The sequence below is a fragment of the Centrocercus urophasianus genome, unplaced genomic scaffold, assembly GCF_019232065.1.
Source record: "Centrocercus urophasianus isolate 14NV4802_14NV808 unplaced genomic scaffold, USGS_Curo_1.0 seq_21, whole genome shotgun sequence".
In the NCBI taxonomy this organism is placed as follows: Eukaryota; Metazoa; Chordata; class Aves; order Galliformes; family Phasianidae; genus Centrocercus; species Centrocercus urophasianus.
Genome location: NW_024884767.1, coordinates 7,511,775 through 7,526,827, shown reverse-complemented (window position 1 = coordinate 7,526,827; position 15,053 = coordinate 7,511,775). Strand labels below are relative to the sequence as shown.

Here is a 15,053-nt window from a genome sequence, read left to right as displayed (position 1 = left end):
TCTGTTAGTGTTATCACTAGTGATTTTCAAGCTGTTGACTTTAGAGTTGTGATACCTGTCCATTCCTGGTGTACAGTTTCTAAAAGCTTCTGCACATCCAGAAGCATCTTATGATGGTTGGCATCTCATGCTAGACACTTCCCAGGCTTGCAGTGCACTGCTGCCATAGTAGGACTGGACTGAAGGCACAGTTGGCTTCAGTACCACTTGCACCTGGCTTAAATAAAGCAGGATGCTGAGCTGTGATGGAGGAAAACCATGGGGCCTATCCACTAGCACATCTTGGCTACCAGCCATGCACAGTGATTGGTAGAAAGTAGGTGCAATCCACAGGCTATCACTGTCATTTTAAACATTAACACTAGGCTCAGTAGGATGGATTTTCTGTTCTGTGGAGGTGAACACTGAATATCAAGAACCCCTTCTTGTCTCCCATCCATCTCAATACCTTACTTTAAAAAGACTTTTTCTGATAAATTTAGATGGATGGTGGTTGTCTTCACAGCCTGCTGTCACATAGGCCTGAGCTATCAGTAACTGCATGTATTAAAAGGGAATGTTGCAGAAGCCAGACTCGTGACTCTCAAGACTAACTGTAACTTTTTTTAGCCTGCTGCTATTAATAGTCTTGAAAAGTGTGTACAGCCCATAGTTCCTATCCTCAGATATGGCTTTGGTATTTATGCCTCCTACTGTAGTGGTGGGAGAACCATCATAGCCAGCTTGGTGACAGCATGCTAAGTGGCTGCCAGTCCTTGTTTTTAGGGCATTAAAGAGAAGTTCTTCCACTTGAGTATTATCCTATGCTTCATCCAGCATCAAACCCTTCTAACAGCTAGGACAACAAAGGACCCAGGCTACAGAGGCCAACGTAACTAACCACCAACAGTGAATATTCTGTGTATTTTTTAAAAAAGTCCAGTGTTCTCTCTCTTCAGAAGGCCTAGAAGTTAATAACTTTTACTGTGATCAATAATGAACTCCTTGAACACGATAATTACACAGCCCAAAATCATATTATGTACCCTTAGAAAAAAAAACCAAAAGCATCTATCTACCACCTACACAGTGAAGAGTCTTCTGGGATCATGAGTTTAAGTGTCTGTAAAATCAAACAATAACTTGTTCTCATCATTAATGTACAGCCTCTAAAAAATCAGAACTTATAAAATCACTACTGAAAAAAATTGTGAATTCATGCAGGTGGAGACAGCCCTATAATTTATATTATCGTAGAGCTCAGCTTTGGAAATCAAAGTGCTACACAAAGGCACGTGAGCATCACTGAGATGGAGGACTGAGACGTGGTTATGGATTTCACTGACTGGAAAGTTGTACATTTGGTTGCTATCAATGTAAAATAAAAGGAATAAAAGAAGGAAATAAAAGAAGCTCCGATTATATTTTGTTGTATTATGTTGTCTTACATAAAGCAGAATGGAATGCGATCTAATAATCTCAAGGTAGAGCATCTGATTACATCAGATATGAAGGATTTTATATGCTGCTTACAAGCACGAGAAAATGGCTTCCTTCTGAGAAGCCATCTAGTTGGGCCATGCATGTTTGTGACCATTCATTCTATTGTCTGTATTTCTCCTGCCCTGGATTTCTGTTCAGATGGTACCATGTAGTGCTGCAATTACACTGATTTAGGTGTTCTTGCCTGACCTTAGACTTTAACAAAGCTACAAGTATTTAGTTATGTCTCTCACATAGTTTTGTTTGATACAGAAGTTTGGTTTATATCAGCACCTTTTATGTCTGAGAAAACATAAATGTTTTAATTCACAGATATAAAATTGGAGAACTATTTTAGTGATTCACAAATCTGACTTTGCAAGGATAATTTACATGCATAATCATTTACATGCATAGCCCATTGGAACTTAGTTCTGAATGTATAGAATCCAACTTTTCTCCCAGACAATAGACAAATTAATTCTTTGTCTATTGAGTTAACTGGACAGCTGACAGTTAAATAACTTTTTAATTTAGTGGGATCATTTCAAGATTTCAAGTCTGATCACAGTGAGCAGTGATAAATATTGACATAACTGCATTACGCAATGAAGTCATTCAAACGGCAGCAATGCTCCAAATATATATTTATGTGTGATCTTACTTCCTAATTGGGCCCTCAAGCCCTTCCAGTATAACCACACAAACCCGTACTAATATAAAGCAATTTTTGTCTGTGGCCTACTACCATATAGAAAGAATTGATAAATAGGAAATACACTGTAATATTTTTGTCCTTTCCTCTGTCCCAGGGATAGACTCTGAAAATTGTCCATCTTTTTTTTCTGCTTACTTTTGGCACCATATACCTTCAGGAGGGCATTCATCAATAATCTTGCTTTTCCTCTTTTTCTGCTACTCATATACAAAGAACATTGGCAGCCATGGTGCTCAGTGGGGAGGTAGATACACCATGTCACATCAACTACTGTTTCACTGGCAGCAAAAACATGGGCAAAAAATGTCTGGAGTGGCTAGAACAAGCCAGAGAAAGACAAGCAGTGTGGCTGCCAATGGAACACCTCTCCTACAAGGACAGGCTGAGAGCTGGGGCTGTTCGGCCTGGAGAAGAGAAGGCTCTGGGAAGACAAGAAAGCATCCTTTCAGTATATAAAGAGGGGCTGCAAGAAAGAAGGGAACAGATTCTTAAGCAGGGTCTGTTGTGATAGAGCAAGGGGAAATGGGTTCAAACTAAATTAGATTGGATATAAGGGGGAAGTTTTTACAATAAGGGTGTGAAGCACTGGCACAGAGAGGTGCCCAGACAGGTGGTGGATGCTTTGTAGGCACTCACAGTCTTGGTGGGGCTCAGCACAGGAGAGTTAGACTCAATGGCCTTTAAAGGTCCATTCCAGATCAAATGGGTCTGTGCTATCCTGCCCTGTCACTGCATTGACAGATGTTAAGACACCACTCACAGTCAGTAGTGATGTCTGCAACGAACAGAACAAGAAGCACACCAGAGCATGGATTCAGAATATCTCAAACTGCTGCACATTACAGAGATTTATTTCAGTGCTACTGGTTACCCAACGCATGTAAAAATCTTGATAAATGCGGAGCCAACCTGAAAGAGGCAATCAAGATTAAGAGAGCTTGGCAACAATCAAGATGCAGGAAGATTGTGACTTTGGTTACAGTTGGTTCTTCTGTCTTTTCAAGAAGCCAGCATTTCCTAGGACTTCACTCCAGATTATTCACTGGAGAAACTCTAACATACTCAGTTGCTTCCTGCAGTGGGAACATGACTAATTGCTGAGTGGAGTTCCCTGCTGACAGCCTGAGTTTGGTTTCACCAGTTGTGCTGTGCACAACTCAGCTTCTTAGAGAAGCTACCTGGAACCCATGGTGGCTTCTCTCCGTACCTCTTTTGCTGTAGAACAAGAAGCACGCAAGACTTGAAACAGAAAGGTAATCTCAGTCTTTTGAATGCCTTCCCTGGGAGATGGATCGTCTTAGGCCTTCTGAACACAGACATTATACTCTGGAAACTCAGATTTCTTTTGCAAATTGTGACCACCTTATTTTGCCACCCTGCTAAAGAACTCTCACTAGCCTCTGGTGTGAAATCATACTGATGTTCCTTTGTCTCTGCTTCCAGAGTTTTTCCCTTATTTCCCTTATTTGATTGTTGTGTGTTAGTTGAGGTTTTTTTGGGGGGGCGTGGGAGGGGTGGGGAGGAGAGGGTCGAGTGGAAGGAGTTGCTTAAGTACAACAAAGCCCACTGCCAATTACAGTTTTGAGCACTACATTGCTAATCAGCAACAACTTTCTTCAGTAAGACAGAGGTGAGTAATAAACCTTAATAATGTTTCTGCTAATAATTAACTTGCATTTTAGCATTTGTACCCAACTTACAAGCTACTTTTAATGATTGAGTAACTTCTTATAAGCAGTCCAAGTCATTCCACTTTTCATAACGCTTTTACTACCTACACATCCTGTGGAGCTGAAGGAGTCTTTTCAGCCTGATTTCAGTATTTACAGCAATCTAAGACATAGCTTCCAGCAGAACTGGGCTAACACTGCTTAAACATTGAGTGGTAAATTCATGAAGTCCTTTAAGTAGTATGAATACTTCTGTATGAAATCTGCTTTCAATATTCTAAGTCCATCTTTATTTAAAGCTTTTCTTTGTGTACTTTTAATTGTGAATTTGAAAATGGCTGCAGGTGTAGCAGAGCTGTTATTTTTGTGGCTGTCCAATTTCACAAGCCACAAGAACGTCCTACAGTGACAGGGGAAAACAAAGGTGAGCATGTTTGCACCAATGCTGCTTTTATTGGAGAGAGCATCTGAGTGTGTTTATAAGGGTTTGCTTTTGCAGTTCAGTCTCATGGAAAGTCTCTTGCTTTGTATGTGTATTTCTCAGTTTTCTTCTTTTCAAGTTTCAGCTTTGTGTTCTGTATTTGTTTGAGCAGCTCCAGAGACTCGTGAATGGATTGAAATCCTGGTAGAAAAATAACAACAATTAATTAAATTGTGGTTGTTTTTAATACTAAGAGATTCTTCTTTTTTTTTTCCTCAAATACTTCTGACCCACATGTAAATCAGAGCACATTAAACCTAATCTATTTATTTCTTCTTTTCACTGAATACCATAAACATGAAATATCAGCTTATGTTGCCAACTCCTTGCTGTAGGAGTCATATTTTCCAATGCACTGGACAGGCAGGAATCTCAAGAGCCCCCACTAAAAACTGGAATCTTTTATTCTGAAATTTATTATCCTAGCATTCTTCTGCTTTCAGTCCTTCATGCCTCAAGCTCCTTCCTGTATGAAGATTTTGCTAATTTAGAACTTCATTTGTTAATATCTCTGGAGTAGACCTTGTGGGTTGCAAATAATGAAGGAATTGGAACTGAAGTAAGTAGCTGTGGTCCTAGACCTAGAAGATGAGAACGTATCAGATGTGAAGAACTTGTGTAGTGTTTTCAGGCATCTGTTCCCTTGGAGTGTTGGCTGAGTGATCTTTTTGCATTAACTAGTGTTTCCATTTTGTTTCCATTATCTGCTGCAAGTTTGGCAATAGCATACTTTACAGTGAGCAAAATCGTCCTTTCCAAAGCGTTGTGCTTTGTGCAAGATGAATTGCTGTTGGTAGTTGAACAGCCAGAATTGGCTCAGGCAGTTAATGAGTCCATGCTCTGGGAATTACGCTCAGCCTGATTGTACCCATAAGAAGCATCTAGTGTGTGTTCAGCAATGTTATCTAAATGCTTCTGTATTCATCTATCCTATGGTCTGGGTAGGGTAGCTATTTAACAACTGGGTGCCTCTTTCTCAATCTCCTGTTAGTGGAGAATGGGGAATAAAGGCTGTAAAAAATATAAAGCAATCAAACATGATCAGCAGGACCTGAGGCAAAAGGCAAAAATGTTCACCTCTCAATTCCGGTTAGTGACCTTGTGAGCAGAAGAAAGATGTACTCAGAGAAATTTGGAAAGTGGATTGTGAAATTGCCCTTTAGATCATCTTACCATCAGACCCTTAGGAAGAGAAAGCAATCTGTGTGTGAATATGCTGTTGGTGCTGGTAAGGACAGATGGGCTAACCCAGATGCCTAGAAATGACACCTGTGAAACCAAAGTGTGGAAGAGAGGAACAGTCTTGTGAAGGTCTTGTCTCATTACTGGAAAATATTTTCTGCAGCAGTAATTTACTGTACAAATATACTGACAGATAATTGCATGAAATTCTCACCTGATCTGTATTCATTCTGGATTTCCTCAAGCTCCTTCCAAATCTGTCTTTCAAACCTGGTGATTCTTGCATGCAGATTTTTTTCATCACTCTTCATTTGGTTCAACTGCCTTTTGTATTTCTCTGGGTTGTCTGATTGCTCTAGCTGTAGTGACAGAAGTAGAAGCTTCTCTTCTATTTTCTTTTCTGCTGCTTCCTTTAAAAACATGGCAGAAGGTAATGGTAAGATGCTTTAAATATGCCCACCATTATACTCCATCCTAGCAACCCTGAAATTAATCAGTTATGCTTCCCAATCCCAAGAATAAGAGCACTGCAGAAATGCAGTTAGGTCTGGTACCGTGGAGGGGTGTCAATCCTCTTTTCTTCAACTAACTGGATTAACTGGTGAAGAGGCTGGGGCAGGCCAGAGGGGCTTTCTTTATTATTATTTTTATCATTTATTTCAACTCCAGTTGTTCTCTCTGTTGCATTCTCTCTAACAACAGCCTGGGAATTTAAACAACTTATTTCAGGCTGCTTTCATGCACTTACCTCAAACACAAGTTTATGAGCCAAGGGGAGAAGAAATGAAGGGTGTACCCAGCTGCCCATCAGTATGGGCAGTTAGCCCCTAACAGCTGCTCTTTGGAGCCCAGTGTCACTCCTAAGGGTCACTGCACCTCCTCAGGGATGTGGCTCCTCATGGCTCATATCCAAGTCATGCTGCTGCCCATTCCTTTCTTGCTCTCCAAGTTGCACAGAGTCCTCTGCTAAGATCCTAGCTTGATCATCAACATGTTCAAAATCCCTCACCCTCTGCAGTCCCAGTGGCACAGAGAATTCAGGCAACGCTGGGGTCTGTCTCTCAGGGAAAATATTTTGCAAACCTGACAGAGTTTTTTGAGCCTAAACTGAATTTATGGTGATGCTGAAAAGGCATTCTGTGTTTACAAACATTGCCATGCTGTGCAGGTGGCTGGTGGAGTGAGTCAGCTCCAGGAATAACCAAACTGCTGCTTCGTACTCCCAACACAGCTCCAGCTTCAGCACAGAACACATCCACCAGCCCTCTTATCCATCTGACTTCAGCCATGTCAAAAAGGTGACCAACAGGACCTTTAACAGATTTTTTACATGGTCTGATAGTGATAGGACAGTGGGAATGGTTTTATACTAAAAGAGGGGAGATTTAGGTTAGATCTTAGGAGGATGCTCTTTACTCAGAGGGCAATGAGCCCCTGGCACAGCTGCCCAGGGAAGCTGTGGTGCCCCATCCCTGGAGGCGAGGTTGGATGGGGCCCTGGGCAGCTGAGCTGGTGGGGAGCAGCCCTGCCCAGGGTACAGGTTGGGGCTGGATGGGCTTTGAGGGCCCTTCCAACTCAAACCATTCTGCAATCCTATGTTTGATCCTGAAAACAGCTGGCTGTGCTGCTTAGGCCCATGTCTGAGCAGGGTTGGTGTACTCCAAGTGGGTTTCACTTCACACTGCTCCCATCTCCAACAGAGTGTTGAAGTTTACCTCAGCCCTCAGGGGCTGAGCTGTGTTTTCCCTGAGAAGACACCCAGCTGTTGTAGGGAACTGCTTTAGCATGAATGATCTCTGGAGGTCCCTTCCAACCCATTCTGTGATTCTGTGACACCAGTAGCCCTGTGCACACTTGTATGCGTATACACAAGAATAAAGGCACACCTGATAACTTAATCTATTAGAAGGCTACTTACAACTCTTTAAGTCCTGTTAAAGTTGCACTGCTTGACACTGCAGCTCTCCCCAAGAAGAGCTTAACTACGTATTTTGGTTTGTTTTCTCAAAAATAATCACAAACCCTGCAGTAGCAGGGTAGCTGTGAGACAATGCCTGAGGGGTCAGAAACACTTCTGTACCTGCCTGGTTGCACCAAATGTTTGGTATTGACAACTAGAGATTGTGAAGCAGAATAAGAGGAAATTAAAGTTCTATTGTGTTTTAGTTCCCTTTTGAGTAATTTTTCTGTGTGGTTTTGTTTAGCAGTCTTCATTCTGGTTGTAAGACTTGGCAGGTGTGTTTCAATTGGTTTTGAACTCTGAATCTGAGTGACCTACATGCAGCAAAGGGGGAAAAGCTTTTAGAGTTGTGAAGGAATTGATTAAAAGATACTGGCCCTGTGCCAAGCACTGACTGCTGCAATGGAATCTAAGCTCACTGCGTATTAATATACCAACCACAATAAGGTGATGGCATGTCTACATTTGAAACCAGTAAGAATTTGCATTGAAGATTCCTCACTATTCTGAGCCTGTCAATGAATGAAAAAAAAAAGCCCTTATGATGACCCATCAGTGATGGCACTGATGCTCATTCTGGGACAGGTCACCACTATTGGGTAAACTAGGGTTTCACAAATGCTCAGTTCGTATTGGTTGCCCAGAGGGTTGTGGGATCTCCATCCTCAGAAGCGCTTAAAAGTCACCTGGAGGAGACCAGCCACCAGCCTTTGTTGCTGGTCCTGTTCGAGTGAGGAGCTGTATCCCTGGACTTCCAGATACTCCTTTGAAATAAATTATTCTACAGTCATATGTTTTTCATAATTCAATTGGCCATCCCACAAGGCACCAGAGCAATTCCATTTTTGTGTGCAATCTCATGGTGTCTGTAACTTGCTGTGTGGGAAGCCTTACCAGCCTTTCCTTCATTGCACTGAGCTGCTGGTGCTGGTACTGGGCTCGATCTTCAGATTGTGTCAGCTGCGCCTCCGTCCACTTCCGCTGATTCTGAATCTGATCTTTGAAGTCATTTAGAATGCTTGTCAACCTGAAATTAAGATAGGGTTTTTTTAGTAACAAGACTTAAGCTTTAGTCAGCATTGTGGGGGAGTCTTGAGTCATTACACTAAATTATTTAAGTTACTTCGGATCTCCTCAGTAGTTTCCTAAGGAGACCAAGCTCCATTATTTTATTAATCCTTATCTTGAGACTGCATATACATTACAAAATGTGATTTCTCCAGTGCAATCTAATTTGAGAAAATACCAGAGGGCTAAAAAATGCTGTTTTGCAATTGGAATTATCTTTGTTTAAAGTGAATGAAGAAGCTACACTATCCCATTGAACATCAGCTGTGCTGCTGGACATTACAGTGGGCACCAGAATCACCTGAAGTTTGAAAAAGCTCATAAGGATGAAAGAGATTTTTACGTAATGGTTTACAAATGCAGAGAAAACATGCATGTGCTTATAAAGCACCAGCTGGACAGAAATGTGAAAGCCCTCCCTGGAGACACAAAAGGACAGTAGCTAAAAGGATGCCACACAGACCGAACTTGCAAACTCCTGAGCTGGAGAGCAGCGTGCTTTTCTTACGCTGCAGCAGGTAATTGATAATATGAGCCATGAAGAGACATAAGCATATGTCCAAATTCTAGTCACACATTTAAATTTCCATTCTCATGCAGGTTGCCAGACTTCCAGAGAAAATTTGAGTGTAACTGTATTAATTCCTAAGGCATACTTGAATGCAAAGAGTGACAACTGAAATTTGTTTGGTTCTCAGCCAGCTTACAAACCAGCAAGGAAGGAGCAGGGTTTTATAACTACATGCTTAAAGCACTTGTAACACTTACGTCACTTTCCAAAAGAATGTCTGAGAGAAACTGTTTTTTAAAACCAAGTGATTTATAACAATTTTGTATCTGCCTAATGAAGTGATAATTGCCATCCAATGTAATGTAATTACTAATGTAATGTGAGAAACAAATTAACATTAACAGAATTTCTGTAAGTGACATATTATTGCTGTTTACTTACTGTAGACAGTGCCTTACCAAGGCACTGTACGGCTGTGAGGTCAGTTTATCATTATTACTCATTTTACTAGTTCTAGGATTATTTTAACAATAACATGGGTTTGGGGCTAGGTGAGCTTTGAGATTCCTTCCAGCCCAAGCCACTCTGTGATTCTGTGAATTACTATCCCTTCTGCAAGGACCTAACAAAAAAGAGATCTATAGTGAGCCGGGCTGCAGAGACAGATGAGTTGCCATAGTCTTGGACCACATAGTCCCTGAAATATTAATGACATACTTGTGGCTATTTAATAAGTGCATCCTCTAAGTAGTGCTGCAATAAACGTGCGTGCAGAACTATTGACAAGTGATCTGCCTCTGTGCAGTTGAATACAGCTATCTGCCAGCTAACCGGCCCTGAGAGACAAGTACCCAATCCCCCACCTGTGAAGGCCAATGCTATCTAGCAAAGCAATACTTCCTCTGAAGTCCTGAAGTAGTTTAAAAATTCATCAGGTTTTCAGTAACTGTATATAGAAGTATCAGCTTGCATTTTCACAATACAACTGCCAGATCAGAAAAACTGCTGGTTACCAGACAGTTTCATGCCATTTGAAGAGGTAACTGGGCTTTAAAACCAAATTAAACATGCTAGTTCATAAGCAGAAACTCCAGTCTGTCCTACCAAAAGAAGTTACATTTTGCTTCACATTAAAAGACACAGTTCTGGTGCATCTCAAAGCCTTGGAAGCCTCCTATTTCTATTGGAAGTTTCAGTAAGGCCTAATTGACTTATGAGAAACTCAGCATTTTCTTAAATTGTGATATTTCCCTCTTTTCTGGCATTTTTCCTTTTTTTTTTTTCCTCTTTTATTTTGGTATTTGGGGGGTTGGACTTGATGATCTCTGGAGGTCCCTTCCAACCCCTAAAATTCTGTGATTCTTGTTAATCTCACATTATTCTCTTCATCCTTTACTCTCTGTCTTTCTGTTACTCCTTTTTTCCTCACTTTAATTCATTCCCCTTTTTAGTTGTTATTTCAGTATTCATCCCTACTCCTTTTCTTGTTTTCTTGATGTGAATATTTTCTGTTTAAATAGCATATTTTTAACTCTGAATGCAACTCAGATAAATTTAATTCAAATGCTCCAACATGATAAGAAGTGGAAATGCTGCCTTTGAAATATTGTTGCAGTATTAATATAATTAGATTTCAAATTACTTGTGCTGGCTTTGCTGTTTAATGCTTGGCTGTTTAGCATTGTTCTGCATATGGATGCCATACACTTTCATTCACTGTGTAATCACTGGAGCTCCTACCTCTGTAAAACTCATCAAGATTAAAAGGATGCTCTAAAAGTACTTTTGCATCCAGAGCAGGAGAAATATTGGTTGGAGAAAGAAACAATAAATTACAAATCCAAGGACATGTGAAACAGTACAGCTTCACTCCTCAGCTCCATTCCTGTCCTGCCCCTGCCCACCTCCCTCAACCAGCACTTCCCCATTCCAGCTGCTCTCCCAACTGAACAGACAGAGCAAACCTTTCAAGAAAATGTCACCTGCACTTTAGGCAAGTCACAAGTTAGACCTACACTGTTAGACTACAGTGGTAAATAGTACCTTTCTACTCAGTGCTTTTTTTTTAGCTATGGAAGGGTAATTGCTTTTGTACCTTCTTACAGGATGGTATTTTGTGCCTCATTTTAACAACTAGCTTATAAGACAACGTATTTTCATCATGTATTTTCATTATTTTATAGCATGGATCTTCATTAACCTTTTCTTTATGTTTTGAATAGATGTTAACTAATGGGCTTGTTTGGCTGTTTCATGACAACCTGTTCATCATACTGAAGTATCTAAGGTGAATTATCATAATGAAAACCCTTCATCACCTACTTGAAATCCAGAAGTTGCAATTCGTGACGTTGATCTCCCTGGACTGTCTTTAAATTTGAGCTTTGATCAGAGTTGGAAGTCTCTATCTTGCCTAATAGCTGCATTGCCTAATGAGAATTAACAGAGAATGCCTTTATGAGCCAGAAGGTGAGCACTTATCTTTAAATATGTATTATGATTGCAAGAGTGAAAAAAACAACTGACTCAAAGGTACAACATTGAATTTCTCTCACAAATGATTTCATTCAGCGAGGACTTGAGCTCAGGGTCACTCAGACTATAAGAACCACTTAGTGAAAGTTTTTTTGGACACAAGCTTTGTAATTAAATTCACAGATAATGAAGACTTTTTATTTCAAGACATTGTGCACAACTAAAACTTCCCTGAAGATGTTAGAACCCAAGGGGTAATATTCCTTGACAGAAAATGTTCATCAAACACCTGTTGGACTCCCAACATCAGTGAAAGGAGGAGACAGTCACTCACAGATCAATCCCTCATCTGCCCCATCCATGCTGAAATGAACATACAGGCTCTCTAGCCTGGGTTCCTGCACTCTGAGGCATTTTTGGCTGGAGCTGTCCCTATTCTATGTGGCCATTCCCTTTAGGGGAGCAGGATGAGAGAGTGCCTCAGGAACCAGGGCTGTGGTTTCTGGACCCTCAGGCAAACCATAAAATCATAGAATCATCAAATCGATTCAGTTGGAAAGGGCGCTTAAGGTTCATCCAGTCCAATTCCCTTACAATGAACAGAGAAACCTACAGCTTGAGCAGGTGCTCAGAGCCCCCTCTAGCCTGACCTTAACTGTCTCCAGGGACAGGGCATCCACCACATCTCTGGGTGACCTGTGTCAGTGCCTCACCAACCTTATTGTAAAAAACTTCTTTATTTCCAATCTGAATCTCCCCTCTTTTAGTTTGAACCCATTTTGCCATTTCCTATCACAACGGATCCTGCTAAAGAGCCTGTCCCCTTCATTTGTATAGCCCCCTTTAGTACTGAAAGACTGCCCTGGTAAGAAAATGCCTTCATCTGGTTGATAGCTGTGGCACATGTATACCAACAGGGAGCAGCTAAAGGCTCATTACATAGTTTTGATAGCTGAATACACACGCACAAAAAAAAACTTCATTTTGGAAATTCTCATTTGCTTCTTTGCCAGAAATGCAATAGTATAGTTTTCCCCTCCTTACCTGAGAATTGTTCTGCTTCCTGCTTCATATCTATGACAGCTTATTTTTACCTGCTACTGATTCAAATGACCTGACGCACCTTCATTTCCCATTCTCAGGCAAAGAGGAACATCTTCATAGGAATTGAAAAAGACAGGTGTCCAAATAGTGTCTTATAGCAGAACTCCAGGTAAAATACTTTCATTTGAATTGTCATGAGTAATTTTTCTTTGTAGGAGAGGATATCTGGGTACAAAATGACTGGAACTCTGCCTTGTACAGCAGAAGATGCAGTTAAAATGTGGTGATGAGTTTTTAATCAATATCAAGGATAGGAGAAGGTGAATGTCCCATATCTCCTCCCAAGCTCAATTGTAATGCATACAGACAACACCCAGTTTGAATCAGGAGCAGAAAGCTGTCTTGCTGCAGGTTTACAAACCAAACATATCAGTAGGCTGTACTTGTGAATCATCATTGCTAATGCTCTTGAACCTGTGTAAGGTTCTAAAACAGCTATTGAACACAATGAACCTCTCACAAGACCAGCGATAAGGAATCATAAGCAGTAACAGTTGTTATTTGTTGTTTCTCTCTATGGAAAGAAAAAAAAAAAAAAAGAGAAAATACCATTTTTCAGAATATTTTCAGTGCTACAGTTTCAAATATTTTTGAAATATTGCCAGCTTTCATAGGATGTGCTACTAGATATCTCCTTGCAACCACCTTAAAATTGAAGAAAAAAGAGTGGATGTATAAACTATTTTTCAGCTCCAGAATTAATGTAACTGAATTTTCCAGATGCACTAAAGGCAGAATTGTGCTTTTATTTAAGGGTCTTTTAAACCATACTGAGAAAACAACTGTGATGGATCATTCACGATCTTAGTATTGCCAATACTTTTGTTAACTGTTTTTAGACTACATCTATTAGAAAGGCCACTACCATTCTACACCATCAAAGAAAACTTAATTTTTATTTAAAAAAATCCTGAGATGTTTTATAAATGGTGCATCCATCATTAATGTTGATCAACACATAGGAGAGTAAGCACTCTATGTGTGCCTTATCATCACTCATCAGGTGTTGCGAATTTCTGTACTCACCATCTTCTCAAAACTGCCAGTATGATTTTTGAGGAGAGAGCGAAGGCTGTAGATCTCCTTATTGATGTTCTGGACCTCGTGCCTGATAACACGGATGTCTCCTGATAGCTGTGCAATACTTGCCTCACATCTGCAAAAGAACCAGAGACAAGAGAACTTCTGCATGGACATATATAAGGGTGGAGCTGAAGGTGAGGAAGTGGAAGGCGCTGAGCATTTGACCAGCAATCCCTTAGCTGCAGTGACAAAACATTTGGTGTCCATACATTGCAAACCTCCTTGTGGCTATCGGTTTGAGATGACCTGAAACAGTTCACAGCTCACCCTGCTGGGCCATTTCCTACTCAGTTTCCTGCTGTCTAATCTTAAGGTGAGCTAATTTAAATCTCAAATGCAAATTGAGAGGTTACTCAGCCATTCCAGCTGCCTGCAGTTTTTGGATGCCTATCCAGAGTGTAGGAGAGCCCAGACGGCAGCATCCTCTGGCTGGAAGCAGATGTGGAGGATGATCAGGTTTGGAATAGCAACAGGCAAAAAAAATACGATGTTTTATAGGGAGCACTTGTCATTTTCTATTTAAACTCTCTCAGTTGCATTCACTAAAATATCTTGTCACATTTCAAATGGGCAAAGAGATTATATGAGAATGATGGCATTAATTGAATAATATTTACCAGCTTACCTCCAGGTAATATATGCATCCAATTTCTTCCTGTCTTTACTGTACCTATACACAATGTGTAATATATGTGTATACATTTACATAAACACATTTTTTTTTTTTTTCCACAGGAGGAAGATGATTTGTTTTAGTGTATATGTAAATACTTGTATAACATCATAAATACATCCAACATGAGCTAAAAGACAGAGACTTCTGCTCCTGCACCCTTCCCTGAAGAGTGGAGGATGACAGAGAATTACCTCCACATCTGCCCCTCAGGAGTAACCACCTACTCCCATCAAAGGCACTTGAAACAATATTGAGGAAACAAATATCTTACCTTGTGCAGTGTGTGCACAGCATAAAGCACTGCAGCATTTAGTATACATAGTAGATTAGAAGTTGAGTAAAGAAAACAGATGAGTTTTAAAATGCCAGAGAAATTATCTTCCAAAGCACTAAAGGTTAGAGCCAGTGCTGTTGTCAGACAAAGGAACTAAAGAGAGGCTGTGACAGTTTAAATAGACCAGCCTTTTGTCGTCTCTTGATAATGCAGAAATATTGAGATACACCTACAGAGCATTCACATCAGGGAAATGAAAAAATTTTCTGCAGATAATAGAGGCTTCGTGCAAAGGCCAGTACATTGATTTCACAGCCTCTCTTAAGATCATATGTCGCTATATATTTTATTCATCTGGAAAACAAATTACAAAATAGCTCAAAAGGCGAA

General features: G+C 40.4%; 1 protein-coding gene across 1 annotated transcript in view; it reads right to left on the bottom strand.

The window, feature by feature from the left end:
- Positions 1-4,345: 4,345 nt before the first annotated feature.
- Positions 4,346-15,053, bottom strand: part of FAM81B (family with sequence similarity 81 member B) — a 17,097-nt gene continuing 6,389 nt past the window's right edge. The window contains exons 3-7 of the mRNA XM_042822762.1: positions 13,657-13,786; positions 11,374-11,480; positions 8,367-8,499; positions 5,727-5,922; positions 4,346-4,471 (exon numbers count right to left, since the gene is read on the bottom strand). Of these exons, the coding sequence (XP_042678696.1) occupies positions 4,356-4,471; positions 5,727-5,922; positions 8,367-8,499; positions 11,374-11,480; positions 13,657-13,786 (682 nt within the window). The 3' untranslated portion in view covers positions 4,346-4,355. The remainder of the gene's footprint in view (positions 4,472-5,726; positions 5,923-8,366; positions 8,500-11,373; positions 11,481-13,656; positions 13,787-15,053) is intronic.